The 22,800-nt window shown below is 42.0% G+C and overlaps 1 protein-coding gene across 1 annotated transcript; it reads right to left on the bottom strand.

Moving 5' to 3' along the window:
• Positions 1-6,250: 6,250 nt before the first annotated feature.
• Positions 6,251-22,775, bottom strand: Lias (lipoic acid synthetase). Its single transcript, XM_087187833.1, has 11 exons — positions 22,656-22,775; positions 21,248-21,421; positions 19,430-19,523; positions 18,158-18,238; positions 16,842-16,998; positions 16,701-16,758; positions 14,547-14,675; positions 11,624-11,769; positions 10,095-10,165; positions 9,146-9,257; positions 6,251-6,581 (listed from the first exon to the last, which is right to left on the bottom strand). The coding sequence occupies exons 1-11, from the start codon at positions 22,697-22,699 to the stop codon at positions 6,526-6,528; spliced, it is 1,122 nt and encodes a 373-aa protein (XP_087043959.1). The 5' UTR covers positions 22,700-22,775; the 3' UTR covers positions 6,251-6,525.
• Between the last annotated feature and the right edge of the window lie 25 nt (positions 22,776-22,800).

Raw genomic sequence — 22,800 nt, 5'->3', positions numbered from 1 at the left:
CTTGCTCAAGGCCACACATTAATACCTGGCAGAACTAGATTTCAGGCTCTTTCAGCCCACCTGTTACCTCTGTTAACTGTGCTTTGCACTAGAAGTGTAAAGGTGCCCTGATGAAGATTTTCAGATGTGGCGAGTAACCACTCCTGAGCTCTGGGTCCATATGTTGCACACAGAACCCACATGTACCCCATTTTCCTGTTTCTCAAGAGAAAGTGGAAAATCCCAGATTTGACCGGCCTGTACTCCTATTTGGCAGGCTGAGGCAGGAGGAGCACTTGAGCTTAGAGCTTTAAGGCCAGCCTGGAGAACATAAGACTCTGTCTTTAAAAAAATTAATGATGTATCAATGTACCAAAATGAATCTCCTTCTGTTATTATTAGTATGCATTTTAATAAAATTTTTTTCAAAAACTGAGTGTGGTAGTATACACCTGTAATCTCAGCATTCTGGGAGGCTGAGAAAGAGGATCAGCAACTTAGCAATTTAGTGAGATCCTGTCTCAGATATAAAAAATGAAGCTTGGTGGGAAGGTCCTGTGTTTAATCCCCAGTACTGAAAAAAAAGGGGATGAAATAGGAAAGGGGTGAGGGGCATGTAGCTCAGTGGCAGAGCTCTTGGGTAGTGTGCATGAGGCCTTGGGTTCAACCCGTAGCACCACCAGAAATTAAAAATTCCAGCCTGGATGTGTTGGCATGTACCTGTAATCCCAGTACTCTAGGAGACTGAGGCAAGAGGACTGCAAGTTCAAGCCCAGGTTGGTCAATTTAGTAAATTAGTGACACTGTCTCAAAAAATGGACTGCGGATGTAACTCAGTGTGAAGGCCCTGGATTGAATCCCTATGAGCCCCCCCCCCCGCAAAAAAACCCCTAAAACCACGTTACCTAAAGTTTCCCTTTTTTTTTTTTTCTTTTTCCATTTCCAGAGATCAAACTCTGGACCTTGCACTTTCAAGGCAGGTATGGCACCACTAAGCTAAATCCCCGGCCCTAAAGTTCCCCAATTTATAAGTGCTGGCACAATCTGCCCTTAAAAGTATATATGTAGGGCTGGGGATTTAGCTCAGTGGTTTCGCTGCCTGCTGCGCAAGCGCAAGGACTGGAGTTCAATCCCCGGTACTCAAAAAAAAAAAAAAAGTATATACATGGGGCCAGGGATTTAGTTCAGTAGTGCTGTCACCTGCCTCATAAGCGCAAGGTCCAGAGTTCGATCCCCGAGACCAAAAAAAAAAACCCACTAAAAGTATATACATGACATGACCCAGCTCTTCCCCTGTAAAAGACATATTATGGTGATCCATGCATACCCATGTTAATAACAGCACAGTTCATAATAGCTGCATGTTGGAAGCAACCTGTATGTCCATCAACAGATGAATGGATAAAGAAATGTATTTACACACCATGGAGTACTACTCTGCCATAAAAGGGGGATAAGCTGGTTACTTATAGGAAAACGAATGCATATTGAGATTGTGGTCAATGTTAAGTGAAATAAAAATGAGATAAAATACCACATAGTTTATCTTAGAAGAGAAACCCAAGGGCTGGGGATGTGGCTCGGCACCAAGCCTGCCTGGCAAGCGCAAGGTCCTGAGTTTGATCCCCGGTACTGGGGGAAAAAAATCAAGAGAAACCCAAAGTATAATAGCAAAATAAAAGATAGTAAGTAGAGAGATCTTTCTCAAATAGGAAGGGGATCAAGAGATGGGGGTAAAAAGGAATTAAGATGTGTTGCATACATGTACCCACTCCGCACAAGGACTGTAAACATGTGATGCGCACATGGACTAATAAAAAGTCTATACAGACCAAACAAAACATCTCTGAAGGGCAGGCTAGCAAAGGCTGCTAGTTTTTCAAAAAGACCTACCCACCCTGGTGCTGGGGATCCAATCCTGGGCTTGCACAGGGTGAGGCAAGCAGTCCACGGCTGAGCTGTGTCCCCAGCCTGCTCCTGGATTTTGCCTTAATTTTAGGATTACAGAAAAGTGTACCTGTCACTCATATTCCCCAAATAGTAATACTATATTTACTTTGCCTTATCTTTTTTGTTTTTGGATACCGAGGATCGAACTCGGGTCCTTGTACTTGCAAGGCAAGTGGTGGAACCACTGAGGTAAATCCCTGGCCCCCCAAAACTTTAGGATCTTTTTTTTTTTTTTTTTGGTACTGGGGATCGAACTCAGGTCCTTGCGTTTGCACAGCAGGTGACGAAACCACTGAGCTAAATTCCCAGCCCTGCCTTATCTTTTTAAACATACATGGGGTTTTTTTTTTGGTACCGGGGATCGAACTTAGGTCCTTACGTTTGGAGGGCAGGCGGCTGAACCACTGAGCTACATCCCCGGCCCAAACATACATTTTAAAATGTATATATTTGTCTCTATAATTTCTTTTCCCTGAAGCATTGGAAAGTAAAGTGCAGTAAAATGAATGCTTCCTTGCTCTCTTACAGTTTCTGAGAGTCGAGAACTTGGGAACAGTTCAGGTGAATGGTTCTGGTCTAAGTCTCATGAGGTTATAATCCAAATGTCAACTCAGGCCAGTCTGGTGAGACACTCCTGTAATCCCAGAACAAGTTTGAGGCTGCCCTGGGCTACCTACTGAGACATACCCCCCCACCCACCCCCACCCAAAAAAGAAAACAATGCTTGCTCTTGGGGCAGCCATCTTGGAGAATGAATCAGGAGTCTTGTATCAATGATGGCAGAGTACCAGATGCAGCTCCTGGGCCTCCGATGATGCAGAACAATGATGCAGAACGTCCTCTTCCAGCCCTAGACCATCTACCTGGACTTCTGAGAGAGATTTCTATCCTGTATAAGACACTATAATTTTGGGCTTTTGTTAGAGTAGCCAAGTTGGTACATTGATACAATTTGTAAGTTTTGTTTTTTCCCATTATAAGGATATAATTTCATTTTGAAGGAATTTAAATTTAAAAGTTTAATCAGTTATTATCTTTTGGTTTGTTTTTTTGAGACAGGGACTTGCTGTGTAGTTCCACCTGGCCTTGAACTCACTATGCTGCCCAGGCTGGCCTCGAACACATGGTGATCCTCTGCCTCAGCCTCTCAAGTGCTGGGATTACAGGTGTGTGCCACCACACCTGGCTTTAATCAATTATTTTTTTTAAAAAAGTAAACCTGTTGTGGTGGTACACGCCTGTATTCCCAGCTAGTTGGGAGGCTAAAGCAGGAAAATTGCAAGTTTAAGGTCAGGGTAGGAAGCTTTGTGAGACCCTGGTTTAAAACAAATTCATTTATTAAAAAAAAATTTTTTTGTTTTTTCGAGACAGGGTCTCACTATGTAGTTAAGGCTGGCCCAGCCCTCAAATGACACCTAGCTCAAAACACAAAATTAAAAAGGGTTAGGAGGTGTAACTCAAGAGTAGATCATTGGCCTAGGGTTCAATTCCCGGTGCAGCATTAAAAAAAAAAAAAAGGCCAGGCATGGTGGCTCAAATCTGTCTTTCTAGCACTTGGAAGGCTGAGGCAGGAGGATTGCTGCAAGTTTAAGGCCAGCCTGAACTACATAGCGAGACCCTGTCTCAAAAAGGCAAACAAAAAATATATACTGCTGTTCTCATCCAGATAAAAAATTATGAAGGTTGTACATGAATGACAAGTTTAAGAAACAGTGGTGGGTGACATTTTAATTATCAACACTAAAGTGAGGCAATTATCACAATGTCAGTTTTTCTAAGATTAATGAGCAAGCCTACATGCTTACAAAATGTACAAGTATAAAGTAAAACAGTTGTTTTCGGTTTGCTGGCAATGATCTTCATCTCTATTAGAGGTGCTTCCTGGCCCTGCAAATGACTGATTTAGATGTAAGTAGATAATGTGTGTGTGCATACACAGATATATGTGACATATATACAGTATAAGATAGGTGCGAATCTATCTACAAAGCTATTATTTAAAAGGCAGTGGGGGCCAGGGATGTAGCTGAGTGGTGCTGAGTCTGCCTGGCAAATGCAAGGTCCTGAGTTCAATCCCCAGTACCAAAAAAATAAACAAAAGACAACAGTTGGGTGTGGTGGTACACACCTGTAATCCGAGCACTTGGGAGGCTGTGGCAGGAGGATGGATCATCAATCATAAGTCAGAGGCCAGCCTGGGCTACATAGCAAGACTCTGTCTCAGGGAAAAAAAAAAAAAAAAGCAACAAAACCACACCCATAATCCCAGCACTCTAGGAGGGTGAAGCAGGAGGACTGAAAGTTTGAGCCAAACATGGGCAGTTGGGCAATTTAGTGACAACCTGCCTTTTAAAAAGGCAACAAACACACAGAGTTCTTAGTCTGCACATGCCCAGCACACGTTTGTACCCTTTCAGTTACGTACAGCAGCGGGGCAGTGTTAGGGAAAGTGTGATTTGAAGGAACTTGGGAAAGGGTCAGGTGTGTGGCCGTGTCCTGACTGGAAGAAAGAGCACAGGAGCCACTTTCTGGACCCTGGGGAGCACCAAGGTGGGACGAGCTACCCGGGAACGGCAGCTCTCCCCAGAGTGTGGGGGGGTGCAGAGACCTGGGGCTGAGCCGCAGGTCAGCTTCCACTGCCAGCCTTCTCATCTCAACCGCCTGAGAGGCCAAACCACAGGCAGCCTGACCTGCAAGTCCACTCCCAGCCCAAGGCTAAAGGGGAAAGGAACCAAGGGGCCAGGCGCTGAGGCGCATGCCTGTGATCCCAGCCCTTTTGGAGGAGGCTGAGGCTGGAAGACTGCAAGTTTAAGCCTAACCTGGGCAACTCAGTGGGACTCTGTATACCCCCAAAAAACAGTGGGGAGCCAAAGGCCCTGATCCAGCCCTGGCACCATACAACCACACAGGCGCACACAATCACAAAGGCAACATGGCCAGGCGTGCTCCTCTCTAAAGAAATAAACTATGGGAGGACTGCAGCCATGAATATTGTTCTGCATCAGTTTTACAGAAACCTGTGCATTTATCACTTTCATTTTTTAAAAATGCCATCATTCTTCGGAGAGAAAAGCAGCACACACACTGAGATAGGTCAGATGCCCATTTTAATACAGGGAGACCACTGGTGCAGTCAGTAATTTGTGCTATTTTTTTTTTTTTTTCAGTTCTGCAGATTGAACCCAGGGCCTTCTCACTGAGCTACATTCCCAGCTCCTTTTCCCTTATTTTGAAACAGGGTCTGAGTTGCCTGGGATGGATTCAACTTGTGATCCTCCTGCCTCAGCCTCCCAAAGTGCTGGGATTACAGGCATGCACCACCATGCCCAGCTCTGGATTTCTGTATAGACTTCTTGCCATGTCTGTGTTTAGATGCACTTCTTATAAATGCACCATCATTTCACTGTTGAGAAGACTGAAAGCTCTGCCCCGGCCTTTTAAAATTCCAGATTGCTGGATGTGGTGACACAGCCTGTGATCCTAGCCCTTGAGAGGCTGATGGGAAAGAATAACTACAAGTTCCGGGACAGCCTGGAATGCATAGTTGAAGACCAGCCTGAACTACATGGCAAGAGTGTCTCAAAAACAAACCCAAAATAAAACTCCAGTTTGCCTGCTTTTGTTAACGCATGGTGGGGGGGCGGCGCGTGTGGCTGTACTGCGCATGGCACCCAGGACCTGGCATCTGGTCATGCGCACTGCGGTCTTGGTATAAGGGTCAGCCGTGCAATTCTTTTTTTTTTTGGCACTGGGAATCGAACTCGGGTCCTTGCGCTTGCAAGGCAGGCGGCGGAACCACTGAGCTAAATCCCCGGCCCTAGTGCAATTCTAAGTCCATAATAAATTAATACTATCTGTGATCTCATTTCTGTAAAATCAGTTTAACAACCCACAACCTTCGGACCAACTTGTGATCTCATTTTTAATCAAGCATTTCCTACTTTTCTTTCAAGTTTAATTGGAAAATATCCCGACTGCAAGATTTTTTTTTTTCAGTACCAAGGATTGAACTCCACTTTTTTTTTTTTCCGGTACCGGGAATCAAACTCAGGACCTTGCACTTGAGAGGCAGGTCCGGTGCCACTGAGCTACATCCCCGGCCCTGAGCTCCACACTTTTGAACTGGGCTATATCCCCAACTCTTTTTATTTTTTATTTTGAGACAGGATCTCACTAAATCACTAAGTTGCCTGGGCTAGGCTTGAACTTTTGATCCTCCTGCCTCAGCCTCTTAGGAGGCTGGTATAACAGGTGTGATACCACACCTGGCCTGACTTTTTATTGTCATAAAGGGAATGTAACATTGATATACAGGTAACAGTGACTTGCAAAATCTCCTGGAAGTTTTTAATGTTAAATTATAATTAATTATAATGTTAACAGTAAATTCTTACAAAGATGTTTCATGATTGCATAACAAGCAATTGATTATTAGACAAGGAAGGTATGCTCAATGCCAGATGAGTGACTGTAAGTAAATATGTACGGCGTACTGACACTTCTCTCGGCACAGAGCACAGCTGCAGTCTGGCCGTCCGGACACCTCTGGACAACTAGCAGCAAAGTGGTAAATCTTCTGTGCTCTGAAGATCCTGTCTAAGTTCTAGAGGGACTTCTTCTTTTAGCCACTAGATTCTTCAGGAAAAATTCACCTATTTGGGAAAAATAAAAATACATTAATATGACTTTAAATTAAATAACAGTGCTACTATTATTTCAGAATTATGCTTCACTATTTTCCTTATAAAGACTTTTGTACTTACTGGCATTTCTCCTCACATCTCTTTTTTTTCCAGTACCAGGGATCAAACTCAGGACCTTGCACTTGCCAGTCAGGCATGGTGCCCACCACTAAGCTAAATCCCTGCCCTTCTCCTCAAATCTCAAAGATAGTATTTTTCTAAATATTTCCTTATCTTTGGCCCTTTCCCCACTGTTCTTTTAAATAGTCTCAACTATTATTCTTTGTAACATACTGTGCAATTCTGTAAGTGTGATCCTACTTTATCCATGAGGGTGCTTCTGTGTATTTATCCATTTTATTTTTCTGTTTGTTTTGTTTTTTGAGACAGGGTCTGGCTTTGTAGTTCAGGCTGGCCCTGAACTCAATATGTAGCCCAGGCGGGCCTCAAATTCACTGCGATCCTTCTACCTCAGCCTCCTAAGTGCTGGGATTACAGGCATGCACCACCATGCCTGGTGTATTTATCCACTTTATGTGCGGTATCTCTTCGTCATCACTGAAAAAGTACTGCTGTTGGAAAAATTCATTTCTGAGAGCAATTCTGCTGCACAATTAGCCCAGACTTGCTGTTTGTAGAACACCTCGTTGCAGTGCAGCAGGCTCAACTGGATGGGGTCTGTTCACGCCTCCCTGCAGGGAAGGGGGCTTAGCTCCCACGCCAGCTGTGCCGCAGCAAGGTCGCTGCTCAGGGGCACAGGCGCTTTCCCTGGTTGCTGCTTACTGCAGGCCTGATGATCTGAGGGGTCTGACGAGCATCTCTGTCAGCTCACACACATGGTTGGAACTGCGGTGACCGCATCTGCACAGTTGCCAAGAGTCCCAGGACTTGACCCAGCCAAGAGACCTGCATGGCTCCGCCCTGGCCAAAGCCGGCAAAGCAGAACCGACATAATCAGACTTGAATCCACCATCTCAGTCTAATGCTCTGGCCAGAATCCAGTCTTTTACTGGTAATTAGCTTTATTTACTGGCAATTTTAAACATTAAAAATTCATAGTTCACTTAAATGTTAGAAATTTTTCTTAAAAAAAAAAAAGCTTCTTTCAAATTACATTACTCCATTTCAACCTCTCTAGAAGCTGATGTTGGTTCATCCCTTACTTTCAGCTCACCAGTAGCCCTGCTTCAAGACTAAGTCACCTGTGATTACTGCTCATGTTAGTGATGAATCAAATTCTTGGGTTTACAACCAGTATAAACAATGTCTTCAAGCTCTTATAGGAACACACCAAGAATTACTAATACTTGAACATTTAGACATCTATGGTTTAGACTCTAAAATATAAGAAATCATTCAAATAACCTTTAATAATAATGACAGCCATGCATTGTGGCACACAGCTATAATCACTCTTGGAGGCTGAGGCAGGAGGATCAGAAGTTTGAGGACCGGGGATTTAGCTCAGTGGTTTCACTGCCTGCTGCGAAAGCGCAAGGACCTGAGTTCGATCTCCGGTACCAAAAAAAAAAAAAAAAAAGGAGGATCAGAAGTTTGAGCCCAGCCTATGCAATTTAAGTGACCCTGTTTTACAAAAAGGGCTGGAGCTGAGGATACAGTTCAGTGAGAAGGCCCTGAGTTCAGTCCCCAGTGCTGCAATAATAATCAATACTTTAGACATCTCCCCAAAGACCTAGCTCTTTATTCTTAGTTATAACTGTTAAGTCGAACTGACATGGAAAAAATACTATATTTTTTAGATTAAATTCAGTCTTCAGATACGTTTTCATGGGCTTTCTTGTGGCCATTATCAACTTTTTATCCCTTGGAAAAATATTTTTATTTTCATAAATCAGATGCTCAAGCAACTGATCAAAACAAGAGCTGAATTCCAGAAGTGAAAAATTGCATTGTAGCTAATTTTTTTCTGTTACCTCTAGGGGGATAAATACAAAGAAATTAACAGTATGAGCATCGATGCTATCAAGTTTCAGTGCTTAAACTGATCTCAAACTGCAAGTCTGGTGATGCAGCTGATATCATTTGCAAATGATAAACACTTTCCAGAAAATCTTATTATATGCTTGATAGGCTTTGTCGTTCTATATAATCCACTGGCAAAACGCACACGTAGAGCACTGGAATAAACCAAATGTCCCTGCTTTCCTGGAGGGGCCTGACATATCGCGCGCGCGTGCGTGCGTGCGTGCGTGCGTGTGTGTGTGTGTGTGTAGGTGAGTGTTTAAAGAACAAACAGTGTCAAAGAAACATGTTCTTGGCCCCTGTGGAGAAAGTTCCAAAGACTGCTCTGGCAAACATATTTTCTTTCTCTTACAAAAGACAACCTCAGCTGTTAACAATCTGCTTTACAGCTTCGGTGATCTGGTTAGAAATGAACGAGACAAGTTTTTATTTCATTTTTATTGCCACGTGTTTGCGTCCCTCGTGGGGAGCGGGTACATGTCCACAGCACATCCGAATGACCAAGGAAAGCCACGGGCCTAATTATAACCACACCCCACAGTCCAGCTCACCTGCTTTATATGAAGAACGCACCAGAGGACCACTTGCAGTGTAATGAAATCCAAGTTCATGTCCTACTTTTTCCCAGTATTTAAACTTTTCAGGAGTAATATATTCTTCAACCTAGATTTAAAGAATCACTTCAGATCAGATTCCAGAATTCCCCTAAGTAATTCTGACTCTATATAAAGTCCATACCCACGAATTCAGAGTGATTTGCACTTTGTCATTTCCCAGGCCCGTCCCCAGTCCCTCCCTCCCTGCTGAGCACCTTGCTGGCTGCTCTGTCAGACCACAATTTCGAGGAATCAGAAAGTCAGGGGTTGGGGACACACCACTCTTGTACTACTTCAGGCAGTCACAGGACAAAGATGAGGTTTTCTCTAGAGAGAATTTATATTTTCCTGCACTGATTAACATGTGGAGTCCAGAATGACTCAGGTTTCTACAGTTCCTGAGGACAGAGCTCTCTTGTTCACCCTGGATTTTCTGCTCAGCATTCTGATGGCCACACAGTCACTATCTGACACCAGCTTCTAGAAATAGCCATACCAGCTTCTCTTTCTTACTTCAGCTTTGGCTCCTCACATAACTCTCAAAAAAAATCACAGGATCACCGAGTGTCACTGAGTGCAATTTCCCAGTGTTTGTATCCTTTTTCTGTCAGTGCACTTGAGTTATACAATTTGCACAGCAGCAAGTGAGTGCCAGGGTAACTGCTTTATGTAGATAATAAAGTGGAGGCAGAGACTCATAAATATATATGGAACATTATACTAAAAATCCAGTAGTTTTTTTTTTTGGTACCAGGGATTGAACTCAGGACCTTGCATGTGTGAGGCAGGTGGTGGAACCATTGAGCTAAATCCCCGGCCCCATTAGTTTCTTATTTTTACCTGTAGACAATGAAGATATAATTCAAATTATCAAGAAACACTTGGCAATTCAAGATCTCCATACCTTCAGGTGGCGTTTTGTGGGCTGCATATATTGCCCTAAAGTTAAACAGTCCACATCTGCTCCACGAAGTGCTGCAGGAAAAAAAGCAAAAATTATATTAGCAGGTATGGATTGAAATATAATCTTCCCAAGAAGTATTTCATAAGGGTGAACTTCATGTTCGTCTATAATCCTCACGATGGGGAAGAAGACTACAGTAGTCTTTTTTGTTGGTACCAGGGATCAAACTCAGGACCTTGCGCATGCAAGGCAGGCAGTGGTAGTCTTTTAAAAATATTTATGTGCCAGGGCCCAGGACGAGGACTGGAATGATTAACATAAGCATGGGGGCTGACAGACATAAAGATGAGTGCACCTAATACCACAGAATAGTGCTAGGATGAGAGTCAGCAGTGTTCAGAGCAGGAGTCTGTCAGGCAGAAAAGGTGAAGGGCAGTATGGAAAAGCCTAAAAACACTGTATTACAGGCCAAACCTGCTGTATTAGGCTTTTACTCAGTGTACAAGATATGCTCTCTTTGGGATGTCATTCAACTGCTGACATATCAGAATCTTCCTAAAAACCCTGTACAGTGTAGTAAACAGGAGCTTTTAATTACCATTTGAACATACTACTTTTTGAACTACTAATGACTATAAGTAAGCCAAAGGCCCCCAAAGAAATTAAAAACTTCTATATTTCAAAGTTTAAAAAAACCAAGAGGGCCGGGGATTTAGCTCAGTGGTTCCACCGCAAGCGCAAGGTCCTGAGTTTGATCTCCGGTACCAAAACAAAACAAATAAAAAGACCATGAAAGCCAGGTATGGTAGTGGATGCCTGGAATCCTAGCACCTAGGAGGCTGAGGCAGGAGGATGGAAAGCTTGAGGCTGGGGCAGGGGATGTAGCTTAGTGGCAGACACTTGCCTAGCATGTGGAAGGCTGTAGGTTGAAACCCAGTGCTGTTGGGGAGGGGGCTTGGAGCCTGGGGCGGTGCTGCACACCCATAAGCCCAGCACTAGGGAGCCTGAGCAGAGAGGGCCGGAAATTCTAGTCCCACCTGGGCAACTCAGCAAGAGCCTGTTTCAAAATAAAATTTTAAAAAAAGGGCTGGGGATGTAGCTCAGTTGTAGAGTGCTTGGCTAACATGGATAATGTTTAATCTCCAGTATCCCCAACCCCCAAAAGTGACATAAACTTCCCATCTTGAGCTTTGTGCATCTCACTCCATGAAGTTCTAAGAACCATACTTTCCTTTCCTGTTGAATTTACAACCATGGACTTGTTTTTGGTTCTGGAAATCAGACTCAGAGCCTCACAAGAGCTAGGCAAGCTCTGTGCCAAGGGGCTTAGCTTACAGCCAATGGAGGCACAAATTGAACAGGGCCTTCAAAGTGGGGCTCCTGTTGTTACTCCAATTAAATGTGGAAAGGTTTTCATTTCTTTTCTCTTGGTACTGGGGATCGAACTTGGGACCTTGCACTTGCGAGGCAGGCAACGGAACCACTGAGCTAAATCCCCGGCCCTGGTTTTCATCTCTTAATTTCTTTACCTTTCATTGTTGCATACACTTGCTCATCGTTCTCACCCAAACCCAACATTATTGATGTTTTTGAAATAATAGCCGGCTGAACCTCCTTGGCGAGTTTCAGCACACGCAGAGACTGGTCGAAGTTGGCCCGGGGATCGCGAACTTTTCTGGAAAACAGTGGGGCTGTCCTCAGCATGGACAACTACAAGTTCAACCATGGACACGGTCAGGCAAGCAACCTGAGTGACCAGAAAAGGACATTCTGGACATTGTCATTACACAGTTCAATGGTAGCACTTGTATACAAATTCCTGTTACTATAGGAAAGCAAATAGGGCTTCTGTGGCCTTCCTGGATCTGCCAACATTTGAGCCTTCTTCGGGGCAGAGAAAATTAGAAGTCATTTTAAATGCGAATTATGCAGCTCAAAATTAATGACTATAAAGGACAGTCGAAAGACGAGAGAAAAAGAGCGAAAGTAAGACAATCTCCATATTGGACAAAGAAAAACGAACCTGAAACCACATTCAGAGGGTTGAAACTTAAATTCCTTTCTTTCCTACTGTCTAAGCTGCCCTCTGCTGGTGAGTACGCGACACTACATAGTTCTGGAATTTTCACTGGAAATGATGGTGTTTCTTAAATGAAACCAGGGCATTTGGCACCTACTGCTGGTGATGTCATGCCAGAGTCAGACTTCAACAAAGGCCGAAAGACCCTGGCTTTCACGAAGAGAAAGCCAAGAGGTCGGAAAGTTGCTGATCTTAAATCAGCATTCATTTCAATTCTAAATTATTTTCTGTAATCAATTTTTTGTTGTTGTTTTACATCAGAGACGAGGAAAAAAAATTTATGAATTGAAAAATAACCACAAAACCATGAATATAAAAAGTTACTTTTTAAGTATTTCTCCACTGAATCTAAATTATGTTCTATAATGGCTGTGATTTAGTAAAAATGCTTGTTACTGTTAATTCATAATTTTATGTTTTATGTACAGAATAATGTATAGAGGCTAATAAAATCACAAATATTTTTTTTTTTTTTGGTACCGGGGATCAAACTTGGGACTTTGTGCTTGCCAAGCAGGAGGCAGAACCACTGAGCTAAGCCCCCAGTGCCACAAATATTTATTTATTTATTTATTTATTTATTTATTTATTTATTTTTGGTACCGGGGATTGAACTCAGGTCCTTATGCTTACGCAGCAGGCGGTGAAACCACTGAACTAAATCCCCAGCCCCACAAATACTTTTTTAAAGTTAAAGGAAATGAACACCATTAGTCTTGCCTGAGATTTAAAATAATTTTCATCTTTTAAAAATTTGAATATAGTCCTTATGTCAAATAACTATCCTTATTCCTAATTACCAAATTTACTAGGAAGAATAAAGAAGTAATGTCTACTTTTTAAGGGAGATTTAAAATACATCTGAATATCAGTTTTTCTGTTGCATCATTTACTATATATATTAGTGTCATATATATTATAGGTATATAGATACATTATACGAGGTATAATTGAAACTATGGTGAATGCTTACATTTTAAAAATTTATTGTAGTAATAGACACATCACCATTAATCCCCCTCAAAATATTTCTCACTTTGAACACACTTATTCTGTTATTCTTGCCACTGTCTGAAGCAGTTCTGGAAGTCCTCTTTCTTGTCTTTAGTTGCGCTGTTGTGGCTGTCTCCATATCCTACATAAATTCTGACTTTGGAAAGAGCCAGAAGTCACATGGTGCCAAATAAGGCAGATGAGGACACGCTGTAATGTTTTTATAACCCTACCTTTCTGTTGGAGGGCACTCATCAGCAGCATTCACTGTATTTTTGATCACACCTCGTAAAGACACTCAGGAAAGGACTTCCAGAACTGCTTCACAAAGTTGCAAGAGCCAGGGATGTAGCTCAGTGGCCCTGGGCCTGCCTGGGAAGTGCAAGGTCCTGAGTTTGATCCCCAGTATGGGGTAGGGATGGGGGACCAACAACAAAAACAAAGTTGCAAGAAGGATGAGATTAAGTGTGTTCAAAGTGAGGGGGAGTATGAATGGCAATGTCTTTTACTGTATAAGTACTTTAAAATTTAAACATTCATTGTATATGTTGCTCACTGTGTGTGTGTGTGTGTTTAATGTTGAGGATAGAACCCAGGACCTTGCAGATGCTTGGCAAGTGTTCTACTACTGAGCTACACCCCCAACTTCCCAAATGTATTTTAAACTCTTTCATGTATTTACAGCCAAAGGAATTGTTTTAGTGTACTTTTATTTCCATTTGAAAACTGTTCTTTGAAAAAAGAAATACCCATTGGCATTTGCAATATGTTAATTTTTTTGTCTTTTTGAGACTATGTAGTCCAGGCTGACCTCAAACTTGCAGCAGTGCTCCTGCCTCAGCTTCCCAATGCTGGGGTTACAGGTGTGCACCACCACACCCAGTGGGGTACTATTTTTAAAAAAGAGAAAAAGGATATTCATCAAAATATAGCCATTTAACAATATCAGTCACTACCACCTTTTTTTTTTTTTTGTACCGGGGATTGAACTCGGGTCCTTGCGCTTGCAAGGCAGGCGACAGAACCACTGGGCTAAATCCCTGCCCCAGTCACTACCACCTTAATGTATGCATTTATGTGTATAAATATTAACCCTGAAGTGGCAGTGATACTCTTGGGTGGAAATATGGGTGATGTTAATGTTGTTTTTGTTGGCTATATTTTCTGATTTTTCTATAATGGAAGAAAGAAAGAAAGGAAAAGTGGAAAGAAGAAAAGGAGAGAGAAAAGGAGGAGAGAGGAAGGCAGAGAAGGAGGGAAGAAGGAGGGAGTGAGTTTACTTTGGAAAAATCCATTGCAAAGTTTGGCACTGAAAAGTGAGAACATATTAGAATACTGTGACCATCCCAATTTCCCAGCATGACTATATGTGAACTCACCCCTGTAGTTCCCGAACTGTTTCGACGTTATGCGCATAAACATCTAATCCTGACAGGGCAACCTTTTCTACTGCTTTAAGATCTCCTCGGAAATCAGGGGTGAGGCATTCCACTAGAATTTTTGGATTCCTAGAGGGAAAAGGGAGAAGTATCAAACTAAGGAAAGGAACTAGAAGCACTGTTACTTGAAACAAATTATCAGTTCTCATTCAGTATCAGTTTCAACACACTAATCCTTAGAACTTTGCTGAGAAAAGCCTGGGCATACAAGTGTTCATATACAAACCATTATATGAAAAAATAAAAACATCCAGTCGTATGCACACAATGGTTAAAATACACTTGCATGCAAATAACAATCAGAATAAAAATACTTTTGCAATCAGAATAAAATTTGAGATCAGCTAGACTTGTGTGTGTTGTGTGTGTGTATGTATGATACTGAGGAACCCAGGGGTGCTCTACCACAGAGCTACATTCCCAGCCCCCTTTCGGTTGGTTTGAGACAGGGCCTCACCATGTAGTTCAGGCTGGCCTTGTACTCCCTATGTAGCCTAGGCTGGCCTCAAACGCGCAGCAATCCTCTTGCCTCAGCCTCCTGAGTGCTGGGATGACAGGCATGTGCTACCACACCCAGCTCTAGGCAAATATTTCACAAGTGCTATGGGCTTTAAAAAACTTTTCTGGGCTGCTGAATTATGAATTTGCTTAAAAGAAGTACAAGCTATGGGCCGGGGATTTAGCTCAGTGGTTTCGCTGCCTGTGGCGCAAGCGCAAAGACCTGAGTTCGATCCCTGGTACCAAAAAAAAAAATTTAAGAAGTACAAGCTAAAAATTAATCTTATTTGTATTATAGCTGTGTCCATCCAAGTATTATAATGTCAACTGGATCACAGAGCTGTTCTCTTTGACAACTAGCAGAAATAATTAAGGGTTGACCAGATTTTTCACAAACCCAATGGCAAAGTATCTAGAGAAAAGGGGCACACCCTTTCAGTCTATTTGTCTGGGGTCTAACCCATCTCATGCATGCTAGGCAAATGCTCTACCACTGAGTTGTCCCCAGCCCTTTTTATTTTTTTATTTGGAGAAAGCGTGTTGCTAAGGTGTCCAGGCTGGCCTGGAACTTGTGATCCTCCTGCCTCAGCCTCCTGAGAACTGGGATGACAAGCATGTCCCACTCTGCTGGCTTCACTGTCTTTTTTTTTGGTACTGGGGATCAAACAAGGGTCCTTAGCTTGTGAGGCAGGCGGTGGAACCACTGAGCTAAATCCCCGGCCCTTCACTGTCTTTTTTAAAACTGCAAGTTGATATCTATTAGTAGCTTGTGAAAGAAAGTTAATGGGTCGTAAACATATTTTTAGAAATGAACCATAATAAATGGAAAACAAAATAATGGCAAATCACTGGAAAAACATTTACTAAGTAGGTAGACGTTATAGACTAGCACTGAGTTATAAGAAATGAGCTTTTTTTTTTTTTTTTGAGACAGAGTCTCACTAGGTAGCCTAGGCTGACCTTGAACTCACAGCAATCCTCCTGTCTCAGCTTCCTGAGTGCTGGCATTACAGGCATGCTCCACCATGCCTAGCTAGCATATCCCTTTTTAAATGCTATTTTAAATACATGGGGTTAAATTTTTATTAAAAATGTGGATTTTGGGTAAAAATCTCCAGGGCATATAAATATGAATGAAGTCTGTATCAAGAAATATATTTTCATAATGTTGGAGTTTATTTCATTCTGAGTGTTTTAAAATGATGATTTATTCAAAACCAGTGTTAAGAAGACACAGTTTAACAATTTCAAATTTCTAATTTTTTGCCAGGTGTGGTGGCACATGCCTGTAATCCCAGCATTTGGGAGGCTGAGGCAGGAGGATCACTATGAGTCTACATAGTGAGACCCTGTCTCAAAAAAAATACTAATGGTCCAAGGATCTATACATGCGATGGAACTCTTAACATTTTCTGCAAATATTGTATGTATCTGTATGCACAAATATGGTCTTTCTGGAGAAAGAATTACATACTTTCTAGCAGATTTTCGGAAAGATGAAATTTCTCACAAGGTTAGTAATCAATCCTTTAAGGGAAAGGCCTTAAGTTGGAGTCATATGGGTCCAAAAGGTCCTTAAAGTATATAAACAAATACCTTTCCTTCAAGTATGACACAGTCTTTGCAATGTGCTCAGCTCCCCCATCAGGTATATCTAGAAAGAAAATCCACTGCTCAAGGTGATGTCACCACACAGTAAAAGCCAACTGCGGGCAGAGGCCACGGTGACACACTAACCATCTCGATCTACAGAGGTCAGGACAACGTAATCCAGGCCCCACTGTGCGATCGCTGTTGCGGTGTTGTAGGGCTCGCTGGCATCCAGAGGAGGTGGGTTTCTTGCAGTCTTAACAGAACAAAATCTGCAACCTCTTGTGCATGTGTCACCCATCAACTAGAACAGAGATTTAAGTCAGTCAGATGGCCCTCAGGAACATAATGCTGAAAGCAAGTTGCACAGAATATGAAGAGAATGATTCCATTTGTAAAAATCTGAAATGCATATAGTACATTGTTAAGGATTATAAACATGTAAAATGAGAAAGAGAAGGAAATGACAAATTCAGAATTAATAGTATTAAGGGAAAAGGAGAGGCGATGGGGCCCAGGGAGAGACACACAATCCAAATTTTAAAATTCAATTTAAAAATGGGATCCCAGGGGCCAGGGATTTAGCTCTGCGGCACCACACCTGCCTCTCAAGCACAAGGTTCTGAGTTCAATCCCCGGTGCCTGGAAAAAAAAAAAAAAGGGATCCTAATACACATTTAGGGGACAGATGGGGACTTCAAAGATAGGTATCTGTTGTAATGTTATACTTTATAACTTATAAAGATTTCCTTGTATCTCTCTATTCACTAAGTATAGTCCACGTTTGCAGTACCTGATTATGTTCATCGTGGGGAGTTAGTACATGTACATAACATATCTGTGTTGCGTTTTAACTTCGTCCTTCCCTCCTCTCCCCTTGTTCAATAAATGTGATTTTAAGACACAAAATATTCAATCAGATCAATGTGCAGATTTATGTTAGTTAAATGGAAGGCACAGCTCCTTATTAAATATGTAAGACAGAAAAACATAAGAAGTTATCAGGAAGAACATTTCCAAAAGTGAACAGAAAAGGGCTCTCAAGGCAGCACACAGTTAACTATCAGACAGATGGAAGAAGCAATAATAGATTGATTCAGAGAAGGTGATACACAATAGGTTATTCTGTCAGGTTTATTTCCTTATACTTCTCATAAACTCATTCATAATGAGAAATGTGACCATAGGTTCACACTGCACATATTTTTTTTTTTTGGTACCGGTGATCGAACTCGGGTCTTTGCGCTTGCACAGCAGGCGGCGAAACCACTGAGCTAAATCCCCAGCCCAACACTGCACATTTTTACGAGGAGGATACGAAATGCTCATTTATTTTTTTTTTGGTACCTGGGATCAAACTCAGGACCTTGCGCTTTTAAGGAAGGTGCAGCTCCACTGAGCTAAATCCCTGGCCCATGAAATCCTCATATCTACACTAAAGTTTGAGGCCAAGCTGACTTTACCATGATTGTGGCTGTGGCAGTGGCATATTCACCACCTCCCCAACACTCTCCAATATTGGGACATCGAGCTTCCTCACACACCTGTAAGTAAAAGGGATCAGAATAAAAGCAGGTTGAAAATACCAAACAATTGAACAATTATTAGAAACTTTAAGATCCCTATTGTTTACTACTTTTTTTTCCCTGTACTAGACACTGAACTTGGTCTCGTGCAGGCTACACAGCTCTTTAGTACTGAGCTGTAAACCCAGCCATTTTTTAAAATTTCACTTTGAGACAGAGTCTTCCTAAGTTGTCCAGGTTGGTTTTGAACTCGAAATCCTCCTGCCTCAGCCTCCAGAACAGCTAGGATTATAGGCATATGCCACCATGCCCAAAACAACATATTTCATACTCTTTCCAGCAGACATGTACTTGATTTCTAATATAAAATGAACAAGCCTGGCAGCATGGTGGTATGAGCCTGTAATCTCAGCTACTTGGAAGGCTGAAGTAGAAGGATTACCTGAGTCCAGGAGTTTGGGATCATGTGCTCGCTTTGGCAGCACATATACTAAAAATAGGAGTTTGGGATCAGCCTGTGCAACATAGCTAGACTCCAACTCAAAACAAACAAAAACCCAAACCAGCTAGGCCTAGTGGTGCACATGCACTCAGGAGCCTAAGGCAGGACGATCATGGGTTTGAGGCCAACCAGGCTACACAGAGGAAGTTCAACGCCAGCCTGAGCTACATAAGGAGATCATGTTTGAAAAATCCACAAAACAATGACCTCAAACCAACAAAAACCCCTTGCTTCCCAAGTTGCAAGGCATATCTCGAGAGGTTAAGAAATATAATAACCTTTGTTTCTTTTGTAGATTGTGTGTGTGTGTGTGTGTGTGTGTGTGAACTCAACCACTGAGCTACACCCCCGGCCCTTTTCATTTTTTTGTTTTGAGACAGGGTTTTGCAAAGTTGCCCACGCTGGCCTCAAATTTGCAATCCTCTTTCCTCAACCTCCTGATAGCTGGGATTTTCTAAGCCACTAAATTTGGCTTGGAAAAATGATTTTAAATGCATTTTTTGGAGGGAGTGCTAGGGATCAAACCCAGGGCCTCACTGAACTGCATCCTCACGCCCTAAATGTGTTTTTATTCCTGACAATAATGCATCACTTAACATCATTATTTACTTTCCTTGCTGTTATTCAAATATTTATTAATTTTGTTACAAATGAATGGAAATACAGGTTCAGATTAATAGCAGGTAGTTAACACTGTAAGAACTTACTGTATGGAGATTTAAATTCCGCAATGTATTTTTCAGTTTATTGTAATTTTTTCCCATTGGAATCTCTGTCTTTAGCCATGGAGGCAGTCTCAACCTGAAGAAAGCCAAACATAACTGTCTGTAACAAACAGGCTGACAGGGCTGGGGATTTACCTCAGTGGTTTTGACACCTGCTGCGCAAGCGCAAGGACCCGAGTTCGATCCCCGGTACCAAAAAAACCAAAACAAAACAAATAGGCTGACAAATAATCACACAGCTTTTAAATTATTTTACTCTATTACCAATTCTACTTAAAAATTTTTCCATAATCCTAGATTCATTCTTAATTTCTGCCATAAGAGGAGGAACAAAGACTTAAATTTATGCTTGGTTAGAACACTTTAGAGATCACCAATAATGCGGTCTAACAGGGCACTGTGCTCACTTCTACCTTTTGCAAAGGCACAAAGTTGCACCATTCTTTGTTTTTTTTCCCCTCGGAACTGGGGATTGAACTCAGGACCTTGCACTTGCCAAGCAGGTGCAGCACTACTGAGCTATATCCCCAGCCCAAAGTTGCACGATTCTAATAAAAGAATAAAGAAGTCTTTGAACATTTCATTCCCTATGAGAAATACTACCAAAAGTATTATATTAACTCAGATGGTCTTTTTTTTTTTTGAGATGGGGTCTTACTATGTAGCTCAAACTGGCCTTGAACTCATAGCGATCCTTTTGGCTCAGCCTTCAGAGTGCTGGGATTACACCGTGCCCATTTTAATTCAGATTAAAAAGAGATACTAACCATGTACTATTTGTTTGACATTGTAGATTTTATGGGCTTTTTGTTTGTTTGTTTTGGGGATATGGTCTCGCTATGTGGCTATGTAGTTCAGGCCGGCCTTGAACTCACTATGTAGCCCAGGTGGCCTCAGGCTGGAGGCAATCCTCCTGCCTTAGCCTCCTGAGTGCTGAGACTACAGGTGTGCACCACCACGCCTAGCTAATGGTTATTAAATGGAAAAAAAAATCTACAATTTGGAGTGGAGACTACACGCTCAACTTCACTCACCTGTGTTCTGAAAGCTGTGGAATAGTCCTCAAAACTATTTCCCCCCCTTGGGGCCAGGGATTTAGCTCAGTGGTTCTGAAGCCTTCCTTGTAAGTGCAAGGTCCCGAGTTCGATCCTCGGTACCAAAAAAAAAAAAAATCTCTACTTGGGCCAGGGATTTAGCCCAGTGGTTTCAGCGCCTGCCTTGCAAGCGCAAGGTCCCGAGTTCGATCTCCGGTACCAAAAAAACCTATTTTCCCTCTGCATGAAAGCCTCACCATTCTTTTAAATTAAGACAATGTATCCACAGGTCATATGTAAACTTGTTAACAAGTTAGATCATAGTATCCACTTATAATTTAAAAATCATCACACTCTAATAGCTTAATAGCTTAATAGCAAGGTGATAACTTTCAGTCTCTTTAAGACTCAGAAAGGCCGGGGATTTAGCTCAGTGGTTCCGCCGCCTGCCTCGCAAGTGCAAGGTCTGGATTTCGATCCTCATACCAAAAAAAAGAATCAGAGGCTGGGTAGAAAGTGGGAAGATGGTAGTATTTTATAGTTGAGTTTTAGGAAAGATGAAGAAAACCTGCTGAAGACCACAGGAAAAAAAATTCCAACAATTTCTAGTTACCCATTCTATATAGAGCTGTTATCTCTTCTTTCTCATGACTTTTAGTTAAGTTTAACAAGTTTGAAATTAAAAATATGCTCTACAGCTTGGTTATATTTAAAAATAATGCAGTGAAAGAATGGGACATTAAAATTGTCTCAAAATTTCAATTACCTTTCTCCTTTCTGGCGTTTTAAGTTTCCTTTATATTCATCCCAGTTGCTCTTGTCTGCAAGATCACCTGATACAAAATCTTGAAGGTCTGGCCCATTCTGTAAAAATTCCTTTTTTTTATCTGACAAGGAAGTTACTGCTCTGAGTGGGCTGTATAAACATCTTCCAAACACCTAAAGAAAGAGTACATTATAATACTCACTTAGTAGGGCCTGGAATAATGCAGTTTTAACCTTTATAATACTTAAAAGGGTAAAGCCAAATAATTGATGTAGAAATTGTTAAAGCTGGTGTGGTGGTGCACACCTGTGATACCAGCACTCAAAAAAATAAAAAAATTTTTAAAAAGACTCAAACCTAAAGAATAGGAATTAATTGTGGCATAGATCTAGGAACCTGTCTAATTTAAATCATACTTTTGGGGGGTTGGGGTGGGGACAGGGACTCGCTATTAGTTCAGGCCGGCCTTGAACTCATTATGTATCCCAGGCTGGCCTCCAACTCATGGCAATCCTCCTGTCTCAGTCTCCCAAATGCTAGGATTACAGGCGTGTGCCACCACGCCTGGCGAGTCACTCTTACAGGTGCTACAAGTTTGTTTTTCAACAAATTTCAACTGCAATCACTGGGGATGATGCCATAGATGTTTTCTATTTCTGATTTGAGACAGATGTTTACAAGGAAATTGGCAATACATCTCTCTAGCGTAGATAAGTGTAAGTATTAAAAGGCAAGCAATGCTAGATTCGTTTCAAAAACTGAAAGGAAGAAGAAAAAAAGACCTGAAAGGAGGATAACCAAATCTAACTTGTTTTAATTTTTCTAGGTTACGTTGTTTCTGTGTTTGAACATGACAGGTCTTCTATGCATTTGTCCGGGATAAGAAGTAACAGCATTTGGCTTCTAGATGTGAACACAAGCATGCACGAGATAACCAAACTAAAATTTACGAGTCAATACATGTAACGCAAAGGGACTTTTGATTCAAAAATCATGCCTGTTAGGGCGCTGCACAAGGGCGAGTGCACTTATCAATGTCTACAGCTTTAGTTTAGAGGTCAGGCTCATGTTCTCAGCGATCAAGGGTGGTGTCTAATACACAGTAAGGGCCCAATACAGAGCAGTTATTTGGGGTGCTTACTGTAGTGTTCTAAAATAAATACAGGGCACAAACCACTCTATAAGCAGGGGAAAATCAAAACCTTAAAAACAAAATCTTCAGCATCAGCCCAGAGAGCCCTTCAAACAAAACAATACCAGAGACTACCTCACAGGGATGTTAAATAACAGAAGAAAAACGATTCGATCCTTGCCCGGCTACAAGTAAACGTTCAAGGAGCGTTGGCCTTCATTGCAGGAAATGGAACCCCCTACCCCACGCTTGCACCCTTCTCGCTCTGCCTCTCACCGGGGCACCAGGGTGCGAGCTGCGTTCCCGCAGCGTAGAGACATCCCCTCTTTAGGCCTAGTAGGGTCGAGGGACGATGGGATCACTAACTCCCGAGAGAAGACAGCTGGGGGGGGGGGGAAGTCGCTCAGTTTATGACGCTACA

Source organism: Heterocephalus glaber, unplaced genomic scaffold (assembly GCF_053883595.1).
Source record: "Heterocephalus glaber isolate CG9 unplaced genomic scaffold, H.glaber_assembly_v1.0 deba00001509, whole genome shotgun sequence".
In the NCBI taxonomy this organism is placed as follows: domain Eukaryota; kingdom Metazoa; phylum Chordata; class Mammalia; order Rodentia; family Bathyergidae; genus Heterocephalus; species Heterocephalus glaber.
The sequence above is the reverse complement of the archived record's forward strand: the minus strand, read 5'-3'. Positions and strand labels throughout refer to the sequence as shown.